Below are 19,786 nucleotides of genomic sequence, written 5' to 3'. Positions count from 1 at the left end.
TACTATCATTCTATATATATGGTGCACAAGAAACATTTCAAAGTAGTGCTGCTTAATATTTGTGGAAACCTTTTGTTTTACAGTATATAGTAAAACATCTTTTACAGAATGTCTGACTTGTACCACGTGACCGCTGCAATATAATTCCGAGTCCGTGAACAGCTCCGATTAGAACGTCACGTGCTGTCATCTCGAAATTACAGTAATAACGACATGGCGAGAACACAGCAAAAGTTTACCATACAGCATTTATTTAAAATAGAACTATTTAGTAACATTATAAATGTCTTTACTGTCACTTTTAATCAATTTCATGTATCCTTATTCCTTACTGATTAAAAGTATGTTTTACTTAAATTCTTACCAATCTCAAACTTTTGATAAATAGTATTGAATATGCGACACAAATGCATTAATTATATAGCATCTTTAAGGTTCATTAACTAATAGCAGAATAACAAGCCATTTTAAATTAACACTTTTGGCACATTTGCTGAAGTTGTGTCCCAAAGTGATCTAAAACTAATTATTTTTTACACACATTGTGTAACTCCAATTTTCAATTAGAAAAATATTTGATAGAGTGGATGAAATAAGTGGAGGAGTTGATCAGGCAGAACATCTGACAAATTGATGAGGAAAACCAGAAAAATCACGTCTTAAATTCATACAAAAGTACATTTTATTTTCACAAATTAAAAATAAAAATCAACAATAAGTCCTATAGAGAAAACAGTCAAGAGGGGAAAAGCAAATTTTCTAAATCCAGTTTGTGTGTGTGTGTGGTGTTCATGTTTTCCAGTGTAGTTAATGTCCATATGTATCTCTTACTGCAGTGTTGGGAGCTCAGCATCTGCAGTCGTTTCCTTCACAAAACTCAAAAGCTGTGAAACTGTGATGACTCGGTGAAAACAGATAACTAAACTATAATCAAAGCAGGAAATGTGTCATACCCATTCTCTTACACATTTACAACTTGCGTGAGAAGAGAACATACAGGAAGAAAATGAATAAAAAGTAAAATGTCCAACAACCTGTTTTAACCTGCCGTTTCAGAACGCAGCTTTCTGAGGAACACGTGAATCTCACCTTCCCTTACTGCTATTCACATACATAATAAACATCTACATCTACAGCATACAATGAGTCTGAGAGCAAAAGATTTCACAGCAGTGGGAGAGAATAAAATGCCAATGTGTGTCTTGATGGCAAAGTTGAAGAATGTGAAAGTGGATGGAAAGTAGAAAAAGAAACGGAATATTATAGAGAAAGTAAAAAAAAAAAAAAAGAAGCACAATTAAGACAGTTGGGCAGGGAAAGGGAAACAGAAAGAGAAATACAAGTACACACAGGGCACCACTTCCTGTTGAGAGTGCTTGCATCCTAAGGACACAGGAAGCTCACAGGAAGTAGTCAGCAACTGGCTTTTTGGAGGGAATGCCTCTCGTTTCTTGTGGAGCAGCTTCGAATATGATGAATTCTTTCTGCAGGTGCTCGTCAAGCTCTAAGATTGCCGCCACATTACCACATCTGTGACAAAGAAAAGGGGACATCATGTTAAATAATTACCAATAATATTCTTTATGAATTATTAGTTCTTTTTCTTAATAATATCTCTTACAGTAAAGAGGCACGCTCTTATGGCGTGTTCACACCAAACGCGAATTTAATTATTTGCGCGAGTAGATTTCATACAAAGTCAATGCAAAGACGCGAATTTGCGCCGGGCGGAAAAAAAATTTCAACTCGAGTGGAAAATTCGCGTGAAGACGGTGAAATTAACCGAGTTGAGTATATTGATGGTAACACTGATGTCTGTGGAAGCTGCAATAGTAATCCTTTATAATTTAACGTTGTGTTTTATTCATATCAAATGCACATTGTGTATGAAACCATAAAGTTTATTCTTCTCCCATGTTCACTGGCCACTTATTGTTATGCATTTCGGGAAAAATGGATGAAATTTCACAATGTAAATCTGTCAGATCCTCTGAATTTCGGAGCAAACTCATCATGCTTTATATCAACTAACATTATTAAGGTGTCATTACAAAGGTGTTTAAACAAGTTCGGGAATATTTTGAATAAACAATATAAAACAAACGCGATATACATGTGACTTCATGACGCTTCGGCGTGGAAATAGTATGTTCTAAAATAAGGGTTTAATAATGTTCTTAAATTTCCATTCCGTGCAACAGAAACACATGGTGCAGTGGAGCCTTTACGATTAATTAACCGTGACGTTTTAAAATCACGGTTGATAGTGAAATCGTAATTGATGTTTGTTTGTAACTGAAAACAAATATAAAAAAACATGTTTATTTCAGCTATAACATTACTCATCTTCATTTTAGTTTAACTTGATGTACAAACATACATAAAAAAAATAAAAAAAGTTGAAATAAAAAATAAAACTACTCAAAAACCTTAATAATTTTCAAGGATTTCACTAATGTACTAGAAACTGATGTACCAGTCAATAAATAAAATAAAACAAAATAAACTAAAGAGAAAAAGACATTAGAAAAAAAGAATACAAATTATTGAATTAAACTAAAACATTTTTTTTAAATAAAATAAAAGTTAACATTTAAATACAGTAAAAAAAAAAAAAAAAATCATTTCAGCAAGTTGCCAAGGAAATGTTTCTCATTTTCAGTAAAAAAAAAACTAAAATTAAAACTATTAAAATGAAGACATAAAAAAAATTAGAATAAATAAATAAATGCAATTACTAAAACTTTCAAATAAAAACTAATTCAAAATATCAATAAACACTATAATGGTAAGTTAGATACTAAAAATAAACGATAGTTCCGATAACAATGACTATACTTTTCTTTTTCTACATGGACCCATCTCGTAACTCAGCAGCTGTGACACAAACCCACCTGTAGCAGTAATTCGGAGCGGACCACACAGTGAGGACAGTCTCGTTGAAGTGCCACTTGTAACCTTCCATGACAAGCTGGTGCGCCCTGCAAATCATGTCGATGTCGTTGGCGGCGTTGAACTGGGCCACGACGTCACTGCCGAACAGATATCCAGCCCCTCGCGGACTAACGCCCCAGCCGGTGGTGTCTGAGTCAGACAGGGGATACGTTCATATAATGAGATGCTGATGATGAAGAACATATCTGCGGTATTCCAGAAATCAGAATTACCTTCAGGATCAGACCACAAAAGATCACACATAGGCCCGTCATGAGGCACTTCCTGTTTCCTGTCGATGGTTCTGATCTGGTCCAGAGTCTGGATTGAGGGCGACAGGCCTCCATGTACACAGAAGATCTGAAAAACAAATCCAAGTCAGGCCAGTGTTGAGGAAACAAGAGATAAGGGGCTAGTTTACCCAAAAAATTCAATTCTATTTTAGTTTTTTGGTTGAACTATCCCTTTAACTAACAAACAAACAAAAAGACTCACTTTTCCATCAATGATGGCTGAGAGGGACAGGTAGTCGAAGATCTCTGTGCAGTACCTCCATACCGTGACCGAGCCGTATTTTCTCAAACACTCATCGTAAAAGCCGTACACCTGCGTGATCTGTCTGGACTCGTGATTTCCCCGAATCAGGGTGATTCTGTCTGGATAACGCACCTGCGAGGAGCCATTACCATACGTTAATCATGTCCAATTATAACAACGACAAGCGTCACATTTCATTACAGACGTCCTATGAATAACACAATGACAGTACCTTGAGGGCAAGAAGCAGCAGAAAGGTCTCGACACTGTAAAACCCTCTGTCCACAAAATCTCCCATGAAGAGGTAGTTTGTTTCTGGAACATCGCCTCCCACCTGAAGGAGAACAGATTTTTAAACACTCATTTAAACACTCATTAGGGCTGTCACTTTTGTGAAAAAATCCTGTTCGATTTTTGAGACATAAGTGTTCATTGAATCGATTGTAAAATCGATTTTCCATGTCTAAAGACGTTTCCATTTTAAACGCAAAATATGGGCAAATCCACGGACAACGAACAGGCATTAGGACGAATGTAAAGAGGGCGCTTGAGAGGCGCACAAGTCAGCAATATTTCTGATGATTTATTGGCGTGAAGTTTTGTGCACAACGACAAACAGGAGTGCAACATTCTCGAAAAACAATAAGTAGAGTGGACTGCCATAGCATAAATGAAAAACATTACCTCAGTCTTCAACATGGCTGTGTTTATGATTAGAAATGTCAAACAAATTTCACCTACGTAGGTGATTGTAGACGCGTAGCCCGAATTTGTACCTGAATGCATGAGACTGTCTGCATACCGGCAGAATTCACAGTTTTGTAGTAAAAAGAGACACATTATGCAGAAAGATAATTTGCTGTTATGCGTGTTTGTCAGAGCCTGCAGTTGCTGTGTGACGTGCCGTCTTCTGTTCCTCTTTTAGATAAAAAGCCAAGTCTAACTCGTTCATTGTAGCGGCCAAAGCCGTTTCAAACAACTGGTGTTCATCCATAGCCATCTTGAATGTTTACTAATGACTTCGTCATCTCACCTCTGGCCCGCCTATATCAGATAACCCGATGTGATTGGTGCAGCTCAGATCGAGGGGCATATTTAATGAGCATCATTACTCGACACCAGAGTAACTCGCGGAGCAAATTCAACTTGTGATCTCACGAGAACTCTGGATTACCAGGGTACCCGTTCACACAGATCCGAGAAAACAACTACAACCGCTGTATTTTGCTGCCAGGCCAGTAGTTGACGCTGTCCCTTTGTAAAGAAATGCTACGCGCCTCAGCCACAAACACAGGCTGCATCTCGCTGCCTAATCAGGCAATGACTTCAGCCGCGTTTCCACCACAGGAACTTTCCCCAGGAACTAGGGACTTTGGGGTGGGACTGCAGGAATCAGGGTCTAAATGAAGTTCGGGGTAAATATTTCCCCCAACGAAAGTCCATGCTTGTGAGGTAGTACTTTTTCAAAGTTCAGGAGCTTTCAGGGGTGGGACTTGGGCGCTGAACATGCTAATTGGTTGAGTTCATGCCGCATTTTGATTGGTTGAGTCCACGCAGTAACAGTTGTTTGCTATTCGAATCAACAATAGAGTTTAAATACGACCGATGGACCGACGAAGAGGTTCAGGCTTTATTAAGCTTAAATTCAGAGGACGAAATCCAGTGGGAACTGTAAAGTCGTGCGCAGTCCCATTGTGTTGGATTGTCAATGCAACCCTGTTCTCCCACTCTTCACACACTGAATGGCCCCCAAGGTCTCCCGATCTGACCCCCTTAGACTTTTATCTTTGGGGTCATCTGAAGGCAATTGTCCATGGTGTGAAGATACGAGATGTGCAGCACCTGAAACTATGGATACTGGATGCCTGTGCTGGCATTTCTCCTGCGGTGTTGCTATCAGTGTGTGAAGAGTTGGAGAACAGGGTTGCATTGACAATCCAACACAATGGGCAGCACATTGAACACATTTTATAAGTGGTCAGAAACTTGTAAATAACTCATGAACGAATAAAGTTACGTTGAAACCAAGCACACCATTGTTTTTCTTGTGACATTACCAATAAGTTTGATGTGTCACATGGCCCTCTTCCTATTGAAAAAACAAAAGTTGTATCCAAGATGGCCGACTTCTAAATGGCCACCATGGTCACCACCCATCTTGAGGAGTTTGCCCCCTCACATATACTAATGTGCCACAAACAGGACTTTAATATCACCAACCATTCCCATGTTATTACGGTGTATCCATATAAATGGCACACCCTGTATATTAATCACCCAACTCTAATCTGCTAAATCAACACAACTCATTATAAACAATAACACCAGGATTTTCTGTAAAGCTGCTTTCAAGTAATGTGAATTGCCAAAGCGCTCTGCAAATAATACTGACTTGACATTCGGTGTGAAGCACTGCTCATTATATAAGAAATCCTTTCCATGCAACACTTTACCAGTCTGTATTTACTTTCCATGAAAAATAACTTACCCTAAACAATTCTTTCAGGTCATAAAACTGCCCATGGATGTCACCACACACCTGAAGAGAAGAAAGCGCTTTTTACTTATTTACATGATCAAACCATTTTTAATCTTGAAGGAATTACTTGCTTTCTTGTGTGAAACATTAAAGAAGTCACCAAAACGGTTAGGTTACTAACATTACTCAAAATATCTTCTTTTGAGTTTTGCAGAAGAAAGCTTGGTAAATACAATTAGGTCCCATTAGTTAATGCATTAACAATGAGCAATATATTTGTTATAGGCATGTGACTGTAACAAATCTTTTGATTTTAATAATGTATTAGTAAGTGTTGAAATTAACATTAAATGTTGATAAATGCCTTAGAAGTACTTTTCATTGTTAGTTAATGTTAACTAATGTAGTTAAATAATGTTAACAAAAGGAAACCTGCTGTAAAGTGTTACCCTCTAAGCACCGTTTGCGGATACTTACTGTTACAGGCGAGTCCACCCTCTGTACGTTACTCTCTTCTACAAGAATCTCTCTGGAACACACACACATCGGTGTTGTATGAGCTTATGATCAACATTAAAATGCTTTTTAAAGCGACTGATTTGTTTTCTACTGGTTGTAATCACCTGGCTTTGGCACACAGGGCTTTGACCTCATTTTCCTTGATGAGCTCACACCTCCTCAGCTGGTCGATCTGTCTGTCCAGATCACTCATGTCACCCATGGTGGATCGCCGAGACCGTCTAGCTGTTTCCCCCTCACACGAAACCCGTGAATACAGCTACTGTACGACTAACAGTGTCTCTCTGTGCAATCCAAACACGGACACATGCAAACAGACACACACACACACACCAGATGAAGAGACGTGGAGAGGTGGCGGGACCAATCTGGGCACAGCAACCTGAAAGGAGTAAAGAAAACAGAACAGGAAAAACTATTTTAATACGGTATACTTAACTATACTATATAGGCTATTTCTCTTATTCCAGTGATGAAAAGACTGATGTAGTGAAGTTAATTCAAAAATCTTGTAGATCTGTGACAACTTTAAAATATTAAAACAGCCCAAGAAGCTTTTTCAATGGGCTTGGTATTCATAGAAGTATTCACTTTAAAAGTTTTAAGAGTTGTAAGCCATGAACCAAACCAACCAGCTACGAGGAGGATCTCAACATTATAAACTTTGATTTGAAGCAAAAAGTGCAAGACTGTGAACTTAATGGATATAATGAGGGGAAAGAACTACAATACCATGAAGCAAGGCAAATGACAACTGAAGGATGGAGAAATATAAAACTACTGATTTAGATTTAGGTTGTGTAGGCTATATTGAAACTTTTTTTTTTTTTGCAGAATCATGGGTAATGTAGTTTTTACCAGAAATTCTGCTTTCTTGTAGTAGCATTTGAGTTTATTGCAATATCAGCATCACCGGCACTTTTAACAACAATGTCATATATACAGCATACTGAAAACAAACATTTTATAAAATTCAACTAAGACAAAAAACAAACAAACATAAGTACGTAAAATTCGATAAAATATTCTTGACATGTACTTGTGCAAAAAATTGCAGCCTAAAAGTTTTTCTGGATCTATAAACAAGTCCTTAAAAGTTTGTCCGGTACTATATGGTTATCCGGACCACATGTGATGACCTACCCCAACCCCGCCCCTAAACCTTCCCGTCACTGGGGTTACGACCAACCAAGAGCGGTTGTGGTCAGGATAACCGTATAGTACTATTTGTCCTGATAAAAAGCGCCGTCTCATAACATAAAAAATTGGGCAGTCCAAAAGTATACATTTTATAGACAAGTTGCTGGTACTAACTACAGTCTTGACATTTTGGTGCTTCTTCACCCTTCAATAAATGCCAATGGGTCAGTGGAGAATGACCTATCCCACACCTTGGTCGTGTCTTGATTTAAAAGGGTAGACATCTTTTCCCAACCAAAGAATTTTTCCAATAATTTCAATTAATTTTGACATTCTAACCATTCTGCTCGTAATTTTTCCAATAAATACCCTATTGGTTGATTAAGGGATTTATGTCCGAGGGTGGGATTTAATTCTGCTGTCAAAAAAAAATATTATTAAAAAAATAATAATACACACTGACGGCTTGAACACAAGCTACACCATTGGTTAACAAACTCGTAGCTCACATTTTAACTGTTGCGATCTATTGCTTAAACCAATGGCGTGCGTTGGAGGCGGGACTAACTTGTTTGTTCGACCAATAGCAAACGGGGGACTGAGAAATTGAAAACCTGCCTAGTTATTTTGCCATTCTGTGTGGTGATAGTAGTGACGGAGAAATTGCACTTGTTTTAGCTTTAATTGGCTTCTAATCGCGAACATAAAACATTAGTCAACGCAAATTACGTCACAGTATGACGTCATGAAGAGGAGAGGCCAACAAAACGCTATTTACAGTAATTTTAGGCTTTCTGAAAACAGTCACAAATGTTTAATGAGGATGTTAAATCCGAATATTGTATGGTCGTAATGAACAACGTCATGAGAGGAACAATTATTAGTGAATGAGGTCAATGGCCTTCGGTAAAGAACCTGCTGACTATGCAGCACAACTCAAGTTAAACAAGTTCTCTTTTCACAGTCATACACGACCTTAATTTTAGAGTCAAACGAGTAAAACTAATCTAAAACGGGTAACGTTAACGTTACATTCAAATTACAATAGGATGACAGTTCAATTTGGTTTCTACTTTAGCCGAGCGTTACCTCAGCTCTGTTTAAAATAAAAGCTGAAACATTTTAAAAATCGAAAGCCTTTCTCTTCCTATACGTTGTCAAAATTATTATAGGGTCTAACTTACATAACATGTAATAACTACTTGGCTTGGTACGCTTACCCAATGTGACGGTGAATTAGACTGGCACAACTTTCCTGAAAACTCCCTGATTAATTAAATAACCTCTAGACAAATATGATAAACACACCACCGATAATTATCAGTCATCACGATGTTCTAATGTCAAACTCGACCTCAGTTTCCAGCAGCAGGCGAATCAATCCGGAATTAGCTGAGCTAACTAACGTTAGCCTGAGCAGCTAACGTTAAAGGCCTGAGAAAATGAGCTCATCTGCCTAGACATCTGCTCAAATACACGGCCAGTTTATGCTTCTTTACCGCTTAAACCACAACAGAGTTCAAGAAATATACGAGTGGGACCTACCTTTAATCACTCCGACCAGACCTGTAAAAAATAGAGCAATCAAAGGAATATAACGTCAGTTCGCTTTTTAGGGCTTCCACCCGGCTCGTCGGTCTTTTTCTTCCACCACCCGGCGTCAAGCGCCTCCCTTTTGGAAAGCCACACATATGTGACGTCTGCTGCTCCTAGTGGCGTACTTACATATATTACAGCTACTGACTCTCTGCTGCGCTCTAGTGGCGTACTTACATATATTACAGCTACTGACTCTCTGCTGCACTCTAGTGGCGTACTTACATATATTACAGCTACTGACTCTCTGCTGCGCTCTAGTGGCGTACTTACATATATTACAGCTACTGACTCTCTGCTGCGCTCTAGTGGCGTACTTACATATATTACAGCTAATGACTCTCTGCTGCTCCTAGTGGCGTACTTACATATATTACAGCTACTGACTCTCTGCTGCGCTCTAGTGGCGTACTTACATATATTACAGCTACTGACTCTCTGCTGCACTCTAGTGGCGTACTTACATATATTACAGCTACTGACTCTCTGCTGCACTCTAGTGGCGTACTTACATATATTACAGCTACTGACTCTCTGCTGCGCTCTAGTGGCGTACTTACATATATTACAGCTACTGACTCTCTGCTGCGCTCTAGTGGCGTACTTACATATATTACAGCTAATGACTCTCTGCTGCTCCTAGTGGCGTACTTACATATATTACAGCTACTGACTCTCTGCTGCGCTCTAGTGGCGTACTTACATATATTACAGCTACTGACTCTCTGCTGCACTCTAGTGGCGTACTTACATATATTACAGCTACTGACTCTCTGCTGCGCTCTAGTGGCGTACTTACATATATTACAGCTACTGACTCTCTGCTGCGCTCTAGTGGCGTACTTACATATATTACAGCTAATGACTCTCTGCTGCGCTCTAGTGGCGTACTTACATATATTACAGCTACTGACTCTCTGCTGCTCCTAGTGGCGTACTTACATATATTACAGCTACTGACTCTCTGCTGCGCTCTAGTGGCGTACTTACATATATTACAGCTACTGACTCTCTGCTGCACTCTAGTGGCGTACTTACATATATTACAGCTACTGACTCTCTGCTGCGCTCTAGTGGCGTACTTACATATATTACAGCTACTGACTCTCTGCTGCTCCTAGTGGCGTACTTATATTACAGCTAATGACTCTCTGCTGCGCTCTAGTGGCGTACTTACATATATTACAGCTACTGACTCTCTGCTGCGCTCTAGTGGCGTACTTACATATATTACAGCTAATGACTCTCTGCTGCACTCTAGTGGCGTACTTACATATATTACAGCTACTGACTCTCTGCTGCGCTCTAGTGGCGTACTTACATATATTACAGCTACTGACTCTCTGCTGCGCTCTAGTGGCGTACTTACATATATTACAGCTAATGACTCTCTGCTGCGCTCTAGTGGCGTACTTACATATATTACAGCTACTGACTCTCTGCTGCGCTCTAGTGGCGTACTTACATATATTACAGCTACTGACTCTCTGCTGCGCTCTAGTGGCGTACTTACATATATTACAGCTACTGACTCTCTGCTGCGCTCTAGTGGCGTACTTAAATATATTACAGCTACTGACTCTCTGCTGCGCTCTAGTGGCGTACTTACATATATTACAGCTACTGACTCTCTGCTGCGCTCTAGTGGCGTACTTAAATATATTACAGCTAATGACTCTCTGCTGCGCTCTAGTGGCGTACTTACATATATTACAGCTACTGACTCTCTGCTGCGCTCTAGTGGCGTACTTACATATATTACAGCTAATGACTCTCTGCTGCGCTCTAGTGGCGTACTTACATATATTACAGTTAGCTAATGACTCTGCTGTGCTCTAGTGGCGTACTTACATATATTACAGTTAGCTAATGACTCTCTGCTGCTCCTAGTGGCATACTTACATATATTACAGCTAATGACTCTCTGCTGCGCTCTAGTGGCGTACTTACATATATTACAGCTAATGACTCTCTGCTGCGCTCTAGTGGCGTACTTACATATATTACAGCTAATGACTCTCTGCTGCGCTCTAGTGGCGTACTTACATATATTACAGCTAATGATTCTCTGCTGCACTCTAGTGGCGTACTTACATATATTACAGCTAATGACTCTCTGCTGCGCTCTAGTGGCGTACTTATATTACAGCTAATGACTCTCTGCTGCCCTCTGGTGGCACACTGACATACTACTGTTTATGACAGCCAATGACTCTTCTTTTTATTAGAGCTTTCAACATTTAACAATAGCCAGGTGGTATATAAAGACAGTTTTAGAAAAAAAAAAGAACAGAAAAAAAACCATACAATAAAAAAAAATTAGATTACAACATTGAGCTTTCTTGTTTTTCAGATTATAAATTGTCTTTTAAGTATTGCTAAACTTCTGATTTCAAAATTAAAAATAGTGGTTTATGACCACCATACTTACATTTATGTCAACCAAATTTTGCCATCCGAAGTAACAAATTAAATTAATCAAATAATATTTCTTCTGGACAGACATGTCATAAGTAAAAAAAGAAAAGAAAAAAAGAAGCAAAATAAAACATTTTCAAAACAAAGTTGAAAGCTGGGCATGATTTGATCTCTAACAAATGAGCAGAAATCTGTTTGAATAAGGACAACTCCAAAATAAGTAAAAAATGTTTATGCATGTAGATCACAAAATGTACAAAGGTTATCAATATCACAACTGAATCCAATGACTCTCTGCTGCCCTCTAGTGGCGGCGTGATGTATATAACAGCCAGAGACTTTCATTCAAAAAAACAACTTCTGCCTTGATCAATATAATCAAAGACCACACATATTAAAGCATTTTTTTCTTCATGTTTTTATTATTATGCACACACACACACACACACACACACACACACACACACACACACACACACACACACACATATATATATTCGATTTTTTTTTATCTTATTTTATGAATTACTTTGCACCTTATTCTAGTACTATTTTTATTGTTATTTGCTATACTGTACATTTTGTCCCTTTGTCATTTTTTTTTGTGTGTGGATAATGCTTTGGCAATACTGCATGTAAACACAATCATGCCAATTAGTAAGCACTTTAAATGAAAATATTTAAATGGACTCTGCTGCCCTCTAGTGGCGCTGTGATAAATAACCAGTGGCTCTCCTCTGCCCTCTAGTGGCAAACAGATATTCGTGACCGGCAGAGGCTCTCTACTCCCACCTGATTATAAGGGCTGACATTTTTTATACTACTGTCACAAAAACTAAATACTGAAATGAAAAAGTGCATTTTTTTTTATTTTTTTGTATGCTTACAACATTTTTTCCTCATACTTGTTTTTCTTCCAATATAAATAAATACAGACACAGATTTACAAGCTCAGTTAAACGGTTGAGAAAACTAAATGAAATGAAGTAAAATGAAACGTTGTGCTACAGCTGCGTACTTGTGCAATAGAATAATTTCATACAATATTTACCAGGCTTGAATACGACAACAGCTGACAAATAAAGAATAGATGAAGAATGCCTTTGAAAATCATGATGTAATGAAATGTATCACTCCTTAGGCTTTTTGAGTTTGTTTTTGAGTTCCGCCATCATCAAGGGACTCCCCATGCTGCACAAAACAAAATAAAGAAAAAAACATTAGTTCTTTATTTGTGAACAAAATAAAATAAAATTAAGAATTCAGATTGATATTTCAGGCCATACCCAGGCAGCTTCGGGGGTGTCCATTTGGGTTTAGCTGACGCCTGCTCTTGTTTGACAGAATCCTCTGTTACTGCAAATGACTTTTGCTGAGAAAGACACAGTTATAATACTACACATCAACACCTATAATAACCACCTGGATACAAACATTTTAGGCCTAAATTTAAGATTTATGCAATTGAATTGTATATAAAATGTCCACTCATTTGGATAAAAATGTAATGCACAATACAAATAACAAACTAATAAACTTAATATGACACATATTTGTCAGTCATACATACATGAAACGGGTAAGATTTCTGTAGTAGTACTAATAAATTAAACGCGCTTTAAATACACAATAACCAGGTTTACATATTTATCATCAATAAATCCAATTTCTTTCAATCTCATACATTTTAACTACTAAATGTTGCTTGTTTCACAGCTAGCCATATTCTACCCATGTTCATACTTTTTAACTGAATAATCTGAATGAATACATTTTGAAAATTGTATCATTTAAATAAAATCAAATAGATGCAAATAGATAATAAACTATGCCATCATTGTTTTTGCCTGCAGAAATCTTGCTGCACATATATTGGCTTCTGGTCATTCCTAGGATATCTAAGTCCACTAAAGGAGGGAGGGCGTTTTCACATTTAGCTCCTAATCTCTGGAATAGTCTTCCTGATATTGTTCGAGGTTCAGACTCGCTCTCCCAGTTTAAAACTAGATTAAATACGCATCTCTTTAGCCAAGCATTCACATAATGATTACCTTTTATATTACAGTTAAATCGGATCAAATGCATTAATATTGTGAACAGCAGCTATGCTAATTATTTCCCATCTGCTTTTCTGTAGCGTCCCGAGGTAAATAGAGTTCGTCAGCTCCAGTTTGTATCCAGCCTCTCATGGAGACTTCAGATGCCCCAACACCCGTGAAGAGACGACTCGACGCCAGCGATGTTATGCCCTAAATTAATACATGATTAACTAACTTTATTTTTTATGTACATTTCTGAAAGGCACTCTCTGTAAAGCTGCTTTGAAACAACGTGTATTGTGAAAAGCGCTATACAAATAAATTTGAATTGAATTGATATTAACCTTTATATTAATATTTATATTAATCTTTGCAATTAATCGCTTCACGATGAATGCGGCTAAGGTTTACACTCACACTACGGCATGTTTTCTATGTATGACGTTCTCAATATAATTCATAATCCCACGTTTATAATGAACAATGCGTTATGGTTATTGTGTTACGGTGTACGCACAGAACAGAGGGGCGGGGTGAGCAAAGCTCATTATCATTTAAAGACACATGCACTTAAACGGCGTGCTGAAAACAGAGCTGTTTTTGACCAGGTAAAATTAGTGTTTTCTTACAATACTAATGAGAATTTTTAATTAAAGTATATTACAAACTTTTAATTTAGACCATAAAGAATCATATTAGCTTGTACAAAAATGCCATTATATGACCCCTTTAAGTTTCTCACTTTATGTTAAAAACTGTGTAATCCAAATGGGCAGAAATTTTATATGCAATTCAAATAAATCTTAAATATAGGCCTAAATATTTTTGAGTGTAATACTGTGCTTAGATCCTACAGTAACATCGGCATGTTTCCATGAGGACTCTGTTATGTACCTGTGGATGTAGTGTGCGCTCTGCTTCTCCTTCTCTCAATTGCTTCCCAAATTCAGTTTTTCTCAGAGCTGGCAGCCCTGCGCCCAGTCCTAAAAATATATAATGGACTGATTTAATGCACTGATAAAATTGTAATGCACTTCTCATGAAGGTTTTACTGAGGTAAATACCTGGGAGTTTAAATCCACCCCCCCCTTTACTTGGAACAGAGACTTGACATGGTGGAGGCTTTGGGAGAAGTGGTTCGACGGAGATCTTGTAAAGGAGCTTTCTGGGGTCTTTGGGTGGCCGAACTAGGGGATTCTTCACAGCAATTCTAGACTTCTGAACGGTAAAGTCCAAAGATGAGTCCTCAAATGCCTGTGGATAAAAAGTCATGATAGGTTTAACTTTATTGATGTAGGATCACACTTTAATTTCTATAATATAAATGCAGTAATCTTTATGTCTGCTTAACTGAATAGATGATGTTTACTAACCACATAACTTGTATTATCTTATAGCTGTATCTTATAACTGACATATGAACATTACTATTATGACTGATAACTGAATACTTCCTGATTGTAACATTTAAAACATGCATTGAAACAAAAAGTATTGTGAAAAGCACTAGACAAATGAACTTGAATATAATAGTAGAGCTTTTACTCAAAATATTTAATATTACCTGTAGTTCCAAATCAAATGTTCCTTTTATCTTCACCACTGGAAGGTCTTTGCTCACGCTATCAAATCCTCTTTTCATCCCAGGTCTGCTGATTTCCATGAAGTCTTCATGACCGCTCGACTCTGTTTCTCCAGCAATGGCTTTCTGTATCTGATCATGACGTCCATCAGCTTCATTTGTTTCACACTCTGGTGAACTTTGTAGCTGGATTTGTTTAACAACGTCACGACTTGCATTTTCCACCTCCATTGTCTCACCTAATAACTTCCTTCCTTCTTCAAAGACAAATGCCTCAGCTGGCACTTGTAATTCAGGTCCTTGGTCTTCATCAATCTCAGTTTTCTCATGATCATTTTGGTCAACAATATTTTTCTCCTTTTCATCAACAAGATGTTCACCTGCATGTCTAAAACCTCCACTGCTTTCTGTCTCTCCATGGTCCACCATGTTCATCTGCTTTCCCTGTTCTGCATTATCTGGATCTTCGCTCTTCATTTCACACTTTTCATCATCATGATTCTGATCACATTCTTCATCCTTATCATCTTTTTGTTCAATCTGCCCAGTTTTATCTAACTCTAGTGCCGTTTCACTCTCCTTACATTCACTGTTTGCATGTACTCTTTCAGTCTGACCCTCATTGGATGAAACTGCTTCATTCTCAACATGTGTGTCGCTTTCTGTGTCACATGAACTGCTCCCCCCATGATCTGTCCCAGCACAAAGATGAGTTTGTTGATCAGCTTCAGTTGTTTCACACTCTGGGGAACTTTCTAGCTCAATTTGTTTAACAACGTCACAACTTGCATTTTCCACCTCCATTGTCTCACCTAATAACTCCCTTCCTTCTTCAAGGACAAATGCATCAGCTGGCACTTGTAATTCAGGTCCTTGGTCTTCATCAATCTCAGTTTTCTCATGATCATTTTGGTCAACAATATTTTTCTCCTTTTCATAAATAAGATGTTCACCTGCATGTCTAAAACCTCCACTGCTTTCTGTCTCTCCATGGTCCATCATGTTCATCTGCTTCTCCTGTTCTACATCTTGTCCATAAAGCTCAGATTGGACAGTTACTTCTGTGTTATCTGGATCTTCGCTCTTCATTCCACACGTTTCATCCTCATGATTCTGATCACATTCTTCATCGTTATCTTTTTGTTCAATCTGCCCAGTTTTATCTAACTCTAGTGCCGTTTCACTCTCCTTACATTCACTATCTGCATGTACTCTTTCAGTCTGACCCTCATTGGATGAAACTGCTTCATTCTCAACATGTGTGTCGCTTTCTGTGTCATACGAACTGCTCCCTCCATGATCTGTCCCGGCACAAAGATAAGTTTGTTGATCAGCTTCAGTTGTTTCACACTCTTGTGAAATAATATCTTGCTCATTTTGTTTAGCAACTTCCCTGCATGTGGGTTCCACCTCCATTATACTTCCCATTGTTTCACCCAATAACTTCCCTTCTTCTTCCAGAATAAATGCACCAACTGATACACATTCTTCAGGTCCTTGATATTCTGCATCACCAAGTTCTTCTGTTGAAAGTCCTTCCAAAGTTTCTGTTTCTTTTACCAAGTTCATTTCCATTTCTGTCATTTCCTTCAAGACTTGATTCGTTATTTCTTCTACATACTGTAAAGCGATCTTTGCCACATCTGTGTCCAGAGTCTCCTGCTCCTCAATGCATTGCTCTGATTCACCTTGCAGATGTGCAAGGTGGGCTGGGCTCAAAGTCCTTGTTAATACAGGTTTGGCATCTGTTTGGTCCTCTGCAACATGTATCTCTGCAGTTCCAGTGATTTCAGAAACACTTGAATTTCCCAGTGATTCACTGAACGTGTCCATTGTTTCTTGAGATGATTTGGTTTCTCTTTCTGTGAACTCAAGAAGCTCATGTGTCTGTGAAGTGATATTTCTGATGTTTGATGATTGACTTTGTGTCTCAAATGGCTCTGCTTCCTCGTCTTCGGAACTGATCTTTATTTCTGTTGTTTCAACAATCAGCTCAGTTTTTAATTCAACGTGTTTTATAAGAGAGAACTTGGTGTCGTCTATTTCCTGATGTGTCTGACTTTCTGTTGCACTCAAGGATTCGATTGGAGTTTCAATGTCTTGTTCAATCTCCACAGCTTCCTCAACTGCTTTCGGTGTCTCGGGATGCTCAACAAAGCGTGCGATAAAAGTTACTTTTTCTGTTTGCTCTTCTGCAAGACTTTGAGTCTCAGTTTTGATCTCCTCAAAACATCCCAAAGCAGTCTCTGGCATTTTCCTCGATTCTCCAGGGAACTCACAAACAATCGGATTTGAGAACATGCCTTCAGTTTTTATGGCCACCACAGGCAAGCCAGTTCCTGTTTCTGAAGTATTTTCTGGAGTATCCTGTTTTGAATCTAACTGCAGGGAGTCTTCTGATGTATTAACGGTTTCAAAAAACTCATCCAATACTGAAGTCATTTTCAGTTCTGTTTCAATGTTTAATATATGTTTTTCTTTGGAAACTCTTTGCAGTGTTTCTGCTGACTCCTGTAACTCAGATTTAATCGTGTCTTGTTCACTCTCGGTTGCACCCTTATTTTCTGGAATCATCTCCTCAACCTCATATTTACAGAATTCTGCAATTTCGTCATAATATTTTTCCAGTACTTTCAGCCTTTCAGGCTTTGAAAGGCCATCAGCTTCCTCTGCAGAATATTCCAACTCTGGTGGCAAATCTTGCACTGCAAGGACAAATGCATCAACTGGCACTTGTAATTCAGGTCCTTGGTCTTCATCAATCTCACTTTCCACCCGATCCTTCAGGCCAACAGTTTTTTTCTCCATTTCATCAATAAAATCTTCATGTTTCAAACCTCCAATGCATTCTGTCTCTCCAAGGTCCATCACGTTCATCTCCTTTTCCTGTTCTACATCTTGTCTATAAAGCCTAGATCGGAAAGTTACATCTGCACTATCTGGATCTTCTCTCTTCTTTGAACACTTTTCATCCTCATATTTCTGATCACATTCTTCATTGTTACCATCCTTTTGTTCAATCCGCCTAGTTTCATCCAACTCCTGAAAATTTTCACTGTCCTTACTGTTTGCATATACTCTTTTAGCCTGACCCTCATCGGATGAAACTGCTTCTTTCTCAACATGCATGCCACTCTTGCATCCTCTGCTTTCTGAGTCACCTGAAATGCTCCCTTCATGATCGGTCTCAGCTGACCACATTGCACAATGGTAAGTTTGTTTTCTTGCAGTGTCAACATGAAGTTCATCATTCTTGTCATCTTTGACCACATCAGTGTTTTCCCACTGTACCGAGGCCACGTGCACTCTGACTTCAGGTGGGGAACACTTGACCTCCCCTGTGTTTTTGTCATTATAATTTGATTTATTTCCTTCCTTCTCACTACTATTTGCCTTTACTTCTCTGTTAATCTTTTTTGCTGCACTCAAGTCAATCTCATCTGATCTTTGGTTTCCTACATCTGTGACTTCCGGTCTCAGATATTTTGCAACAGCCCCTGACAGATAACCCTAAATCAGCAAAACATTAAAAAAATGACTCATTAAGATACAAATATATAGAATTGTTTGATACATACAGACTAAGCATTCTATACATTACAAACTGATCGTAATCACACAGATAAGTCATCATTATTAACTCAATCAGTGAAACTCGTCGATTGTAAAAGGCTACTGCATTTACTCACCCAAACAGTCCAAATAGTGCGACCAATGCGGTTCACCGAGGATTCAGGCGCATCCATAGCCGATTAAATGAAAAATGACGAGGTGCTGACAGATCAATAAAGCTCCTTCGAAGTTTGATTTGATTGCGAATGTTTCTTCACAACATTCAGACCATTACAAGCACATGTCCTTTTTGTAAGTTAAGTTATATGGTGACTTACTGACGGAGTTCGCATTTGTTTAGTTCGTGATGCTCATATGTCCGGCGTTTAAATGAGGAAGACGCGCAGTGTGAAGCTGCATTAACACCAACCAACGCACAAGCAAACACTCGCACGGAGCTGGTTTGTGGTGAGAAAAACATAAGAGTCATTGAGCCTGTCATGTCCAACCACACATCATTTCTGTGAACACTTCTCTAAAGTTTACCGGCTGCGTGTCAAATCCTAGTGAGCTGCCTAAATAGACGGCATTTTTGGCAGGCGCGTTGTGCACTTTTTGGCGCTACAGGCGTGCCTATTTTAGACGCGTACAGCATTCGTACGTCATATGGTTGAAATCATAATGTTTAAGCACCTCGGAGTCAGAAAGGACCAAAATGCTGTCTATGAAGGAATCTCATTAGATCTTGAAACACAAACATAGAGTTTTCTGATGCAACAGTTATAGCTGCGCAACAAGCGCAAGCAGCTCCCAAAACTTCCGTCAATATATTTCAGATATTAGCTGTAAAATTTAGCAAATTATGCGTTTGGACAATTATGACGTTGTTTATGGTAGAAAACGAAAGCATTAAGTGAAGGTTTAATACAATTTCATGTGCACTGTTTAAATATGCACAAGTGTTGTGGTTGAGGTTTGACATCTAGGCTA

At 38.4% G+C, this 19,786-nt stretch overlaps 2 protein-coding genes across 2 annotated transcripts; both read right to left on the bottom strand.

The window, feature by feature from the left end:
• Window positions 1-123: 123 nt before the first annotated feature.
• Window positions 124-9,358, bottom strand: ppp4cb (protein phosphatase 4, catalytic subunit b). The gene is made up of 9 exons (XM_081393347.1): window positions 9,155-9,358; window positions 6,574-6,851; window positions 6,428-6,479; window positions 5,960-6,010; window positions 3,704-3,805; window positions 3,430-3,603; window positions 3,168-3,294; window positions 2,895-3,084; window positions 124-1,530 (listed from the first exon to the last, which is right to left on the bottom strand). The coding sequence occupies exons 2-9, from the start codon at window positions 6,669-6,671 to the stop codon at window positions 1,401-1,403; spliced, it is 924 nt and encodes a 307-aa protein (XP_081249473.1). The 5' UTR covers window positions 6,672-6,851; window positions 9,155-9,358; the 3' UTR covers window positions 124-1,400.
• A 2,045-nt stretch (window positions 9,359-11,403) lies between these two features.
• LOC308707145 (uncharacterized protein) lies at window positions 11,404-19,442 on the bottom strand. The gene is made up of 6 exons (XM_081393321.1): window positions 18,934-19,442; window positions 15,227-18,754; window positions 14,727-14,916; window positions 14,557-14,645; window positions 12,910-12,995; window positions 11,404-12,814 (listed from the first exon to the last, which is right to left on the bottom strand). The coding sequence occupies exons 1-6, from the start codon at window positions 18,988-18,990 to the stop codon at window positions 12,754-12,756; spliced, it is 4,011 nt and encodes a 1,336-aa protein (XP_081249447.1). The 5' UTR covers window positions 18,991-19,442; the 3' UTR covers window positions 11,404-12,753.
• Between the last annotated feature and the right edge of the window lie 344 nt (window positions 19,443-19,786).

Source organism: Scardinius erythrophthalmus (assembly GCF_964197995.2).
Source record: "Scardinius erythrophthalmus genome assembly, chromosome: 18".
Taxonomy (NCBI): domain Eukaryota; kingdom Metazoa; phylum Chordata; class Actinopteri; order Cypriniformes; family Leuciscidae; genus Scardinius; species Scardinius erythrophthalmus.
This window is presented reverse-complemented; position numbering and strand designations above follow the sequence as displayed.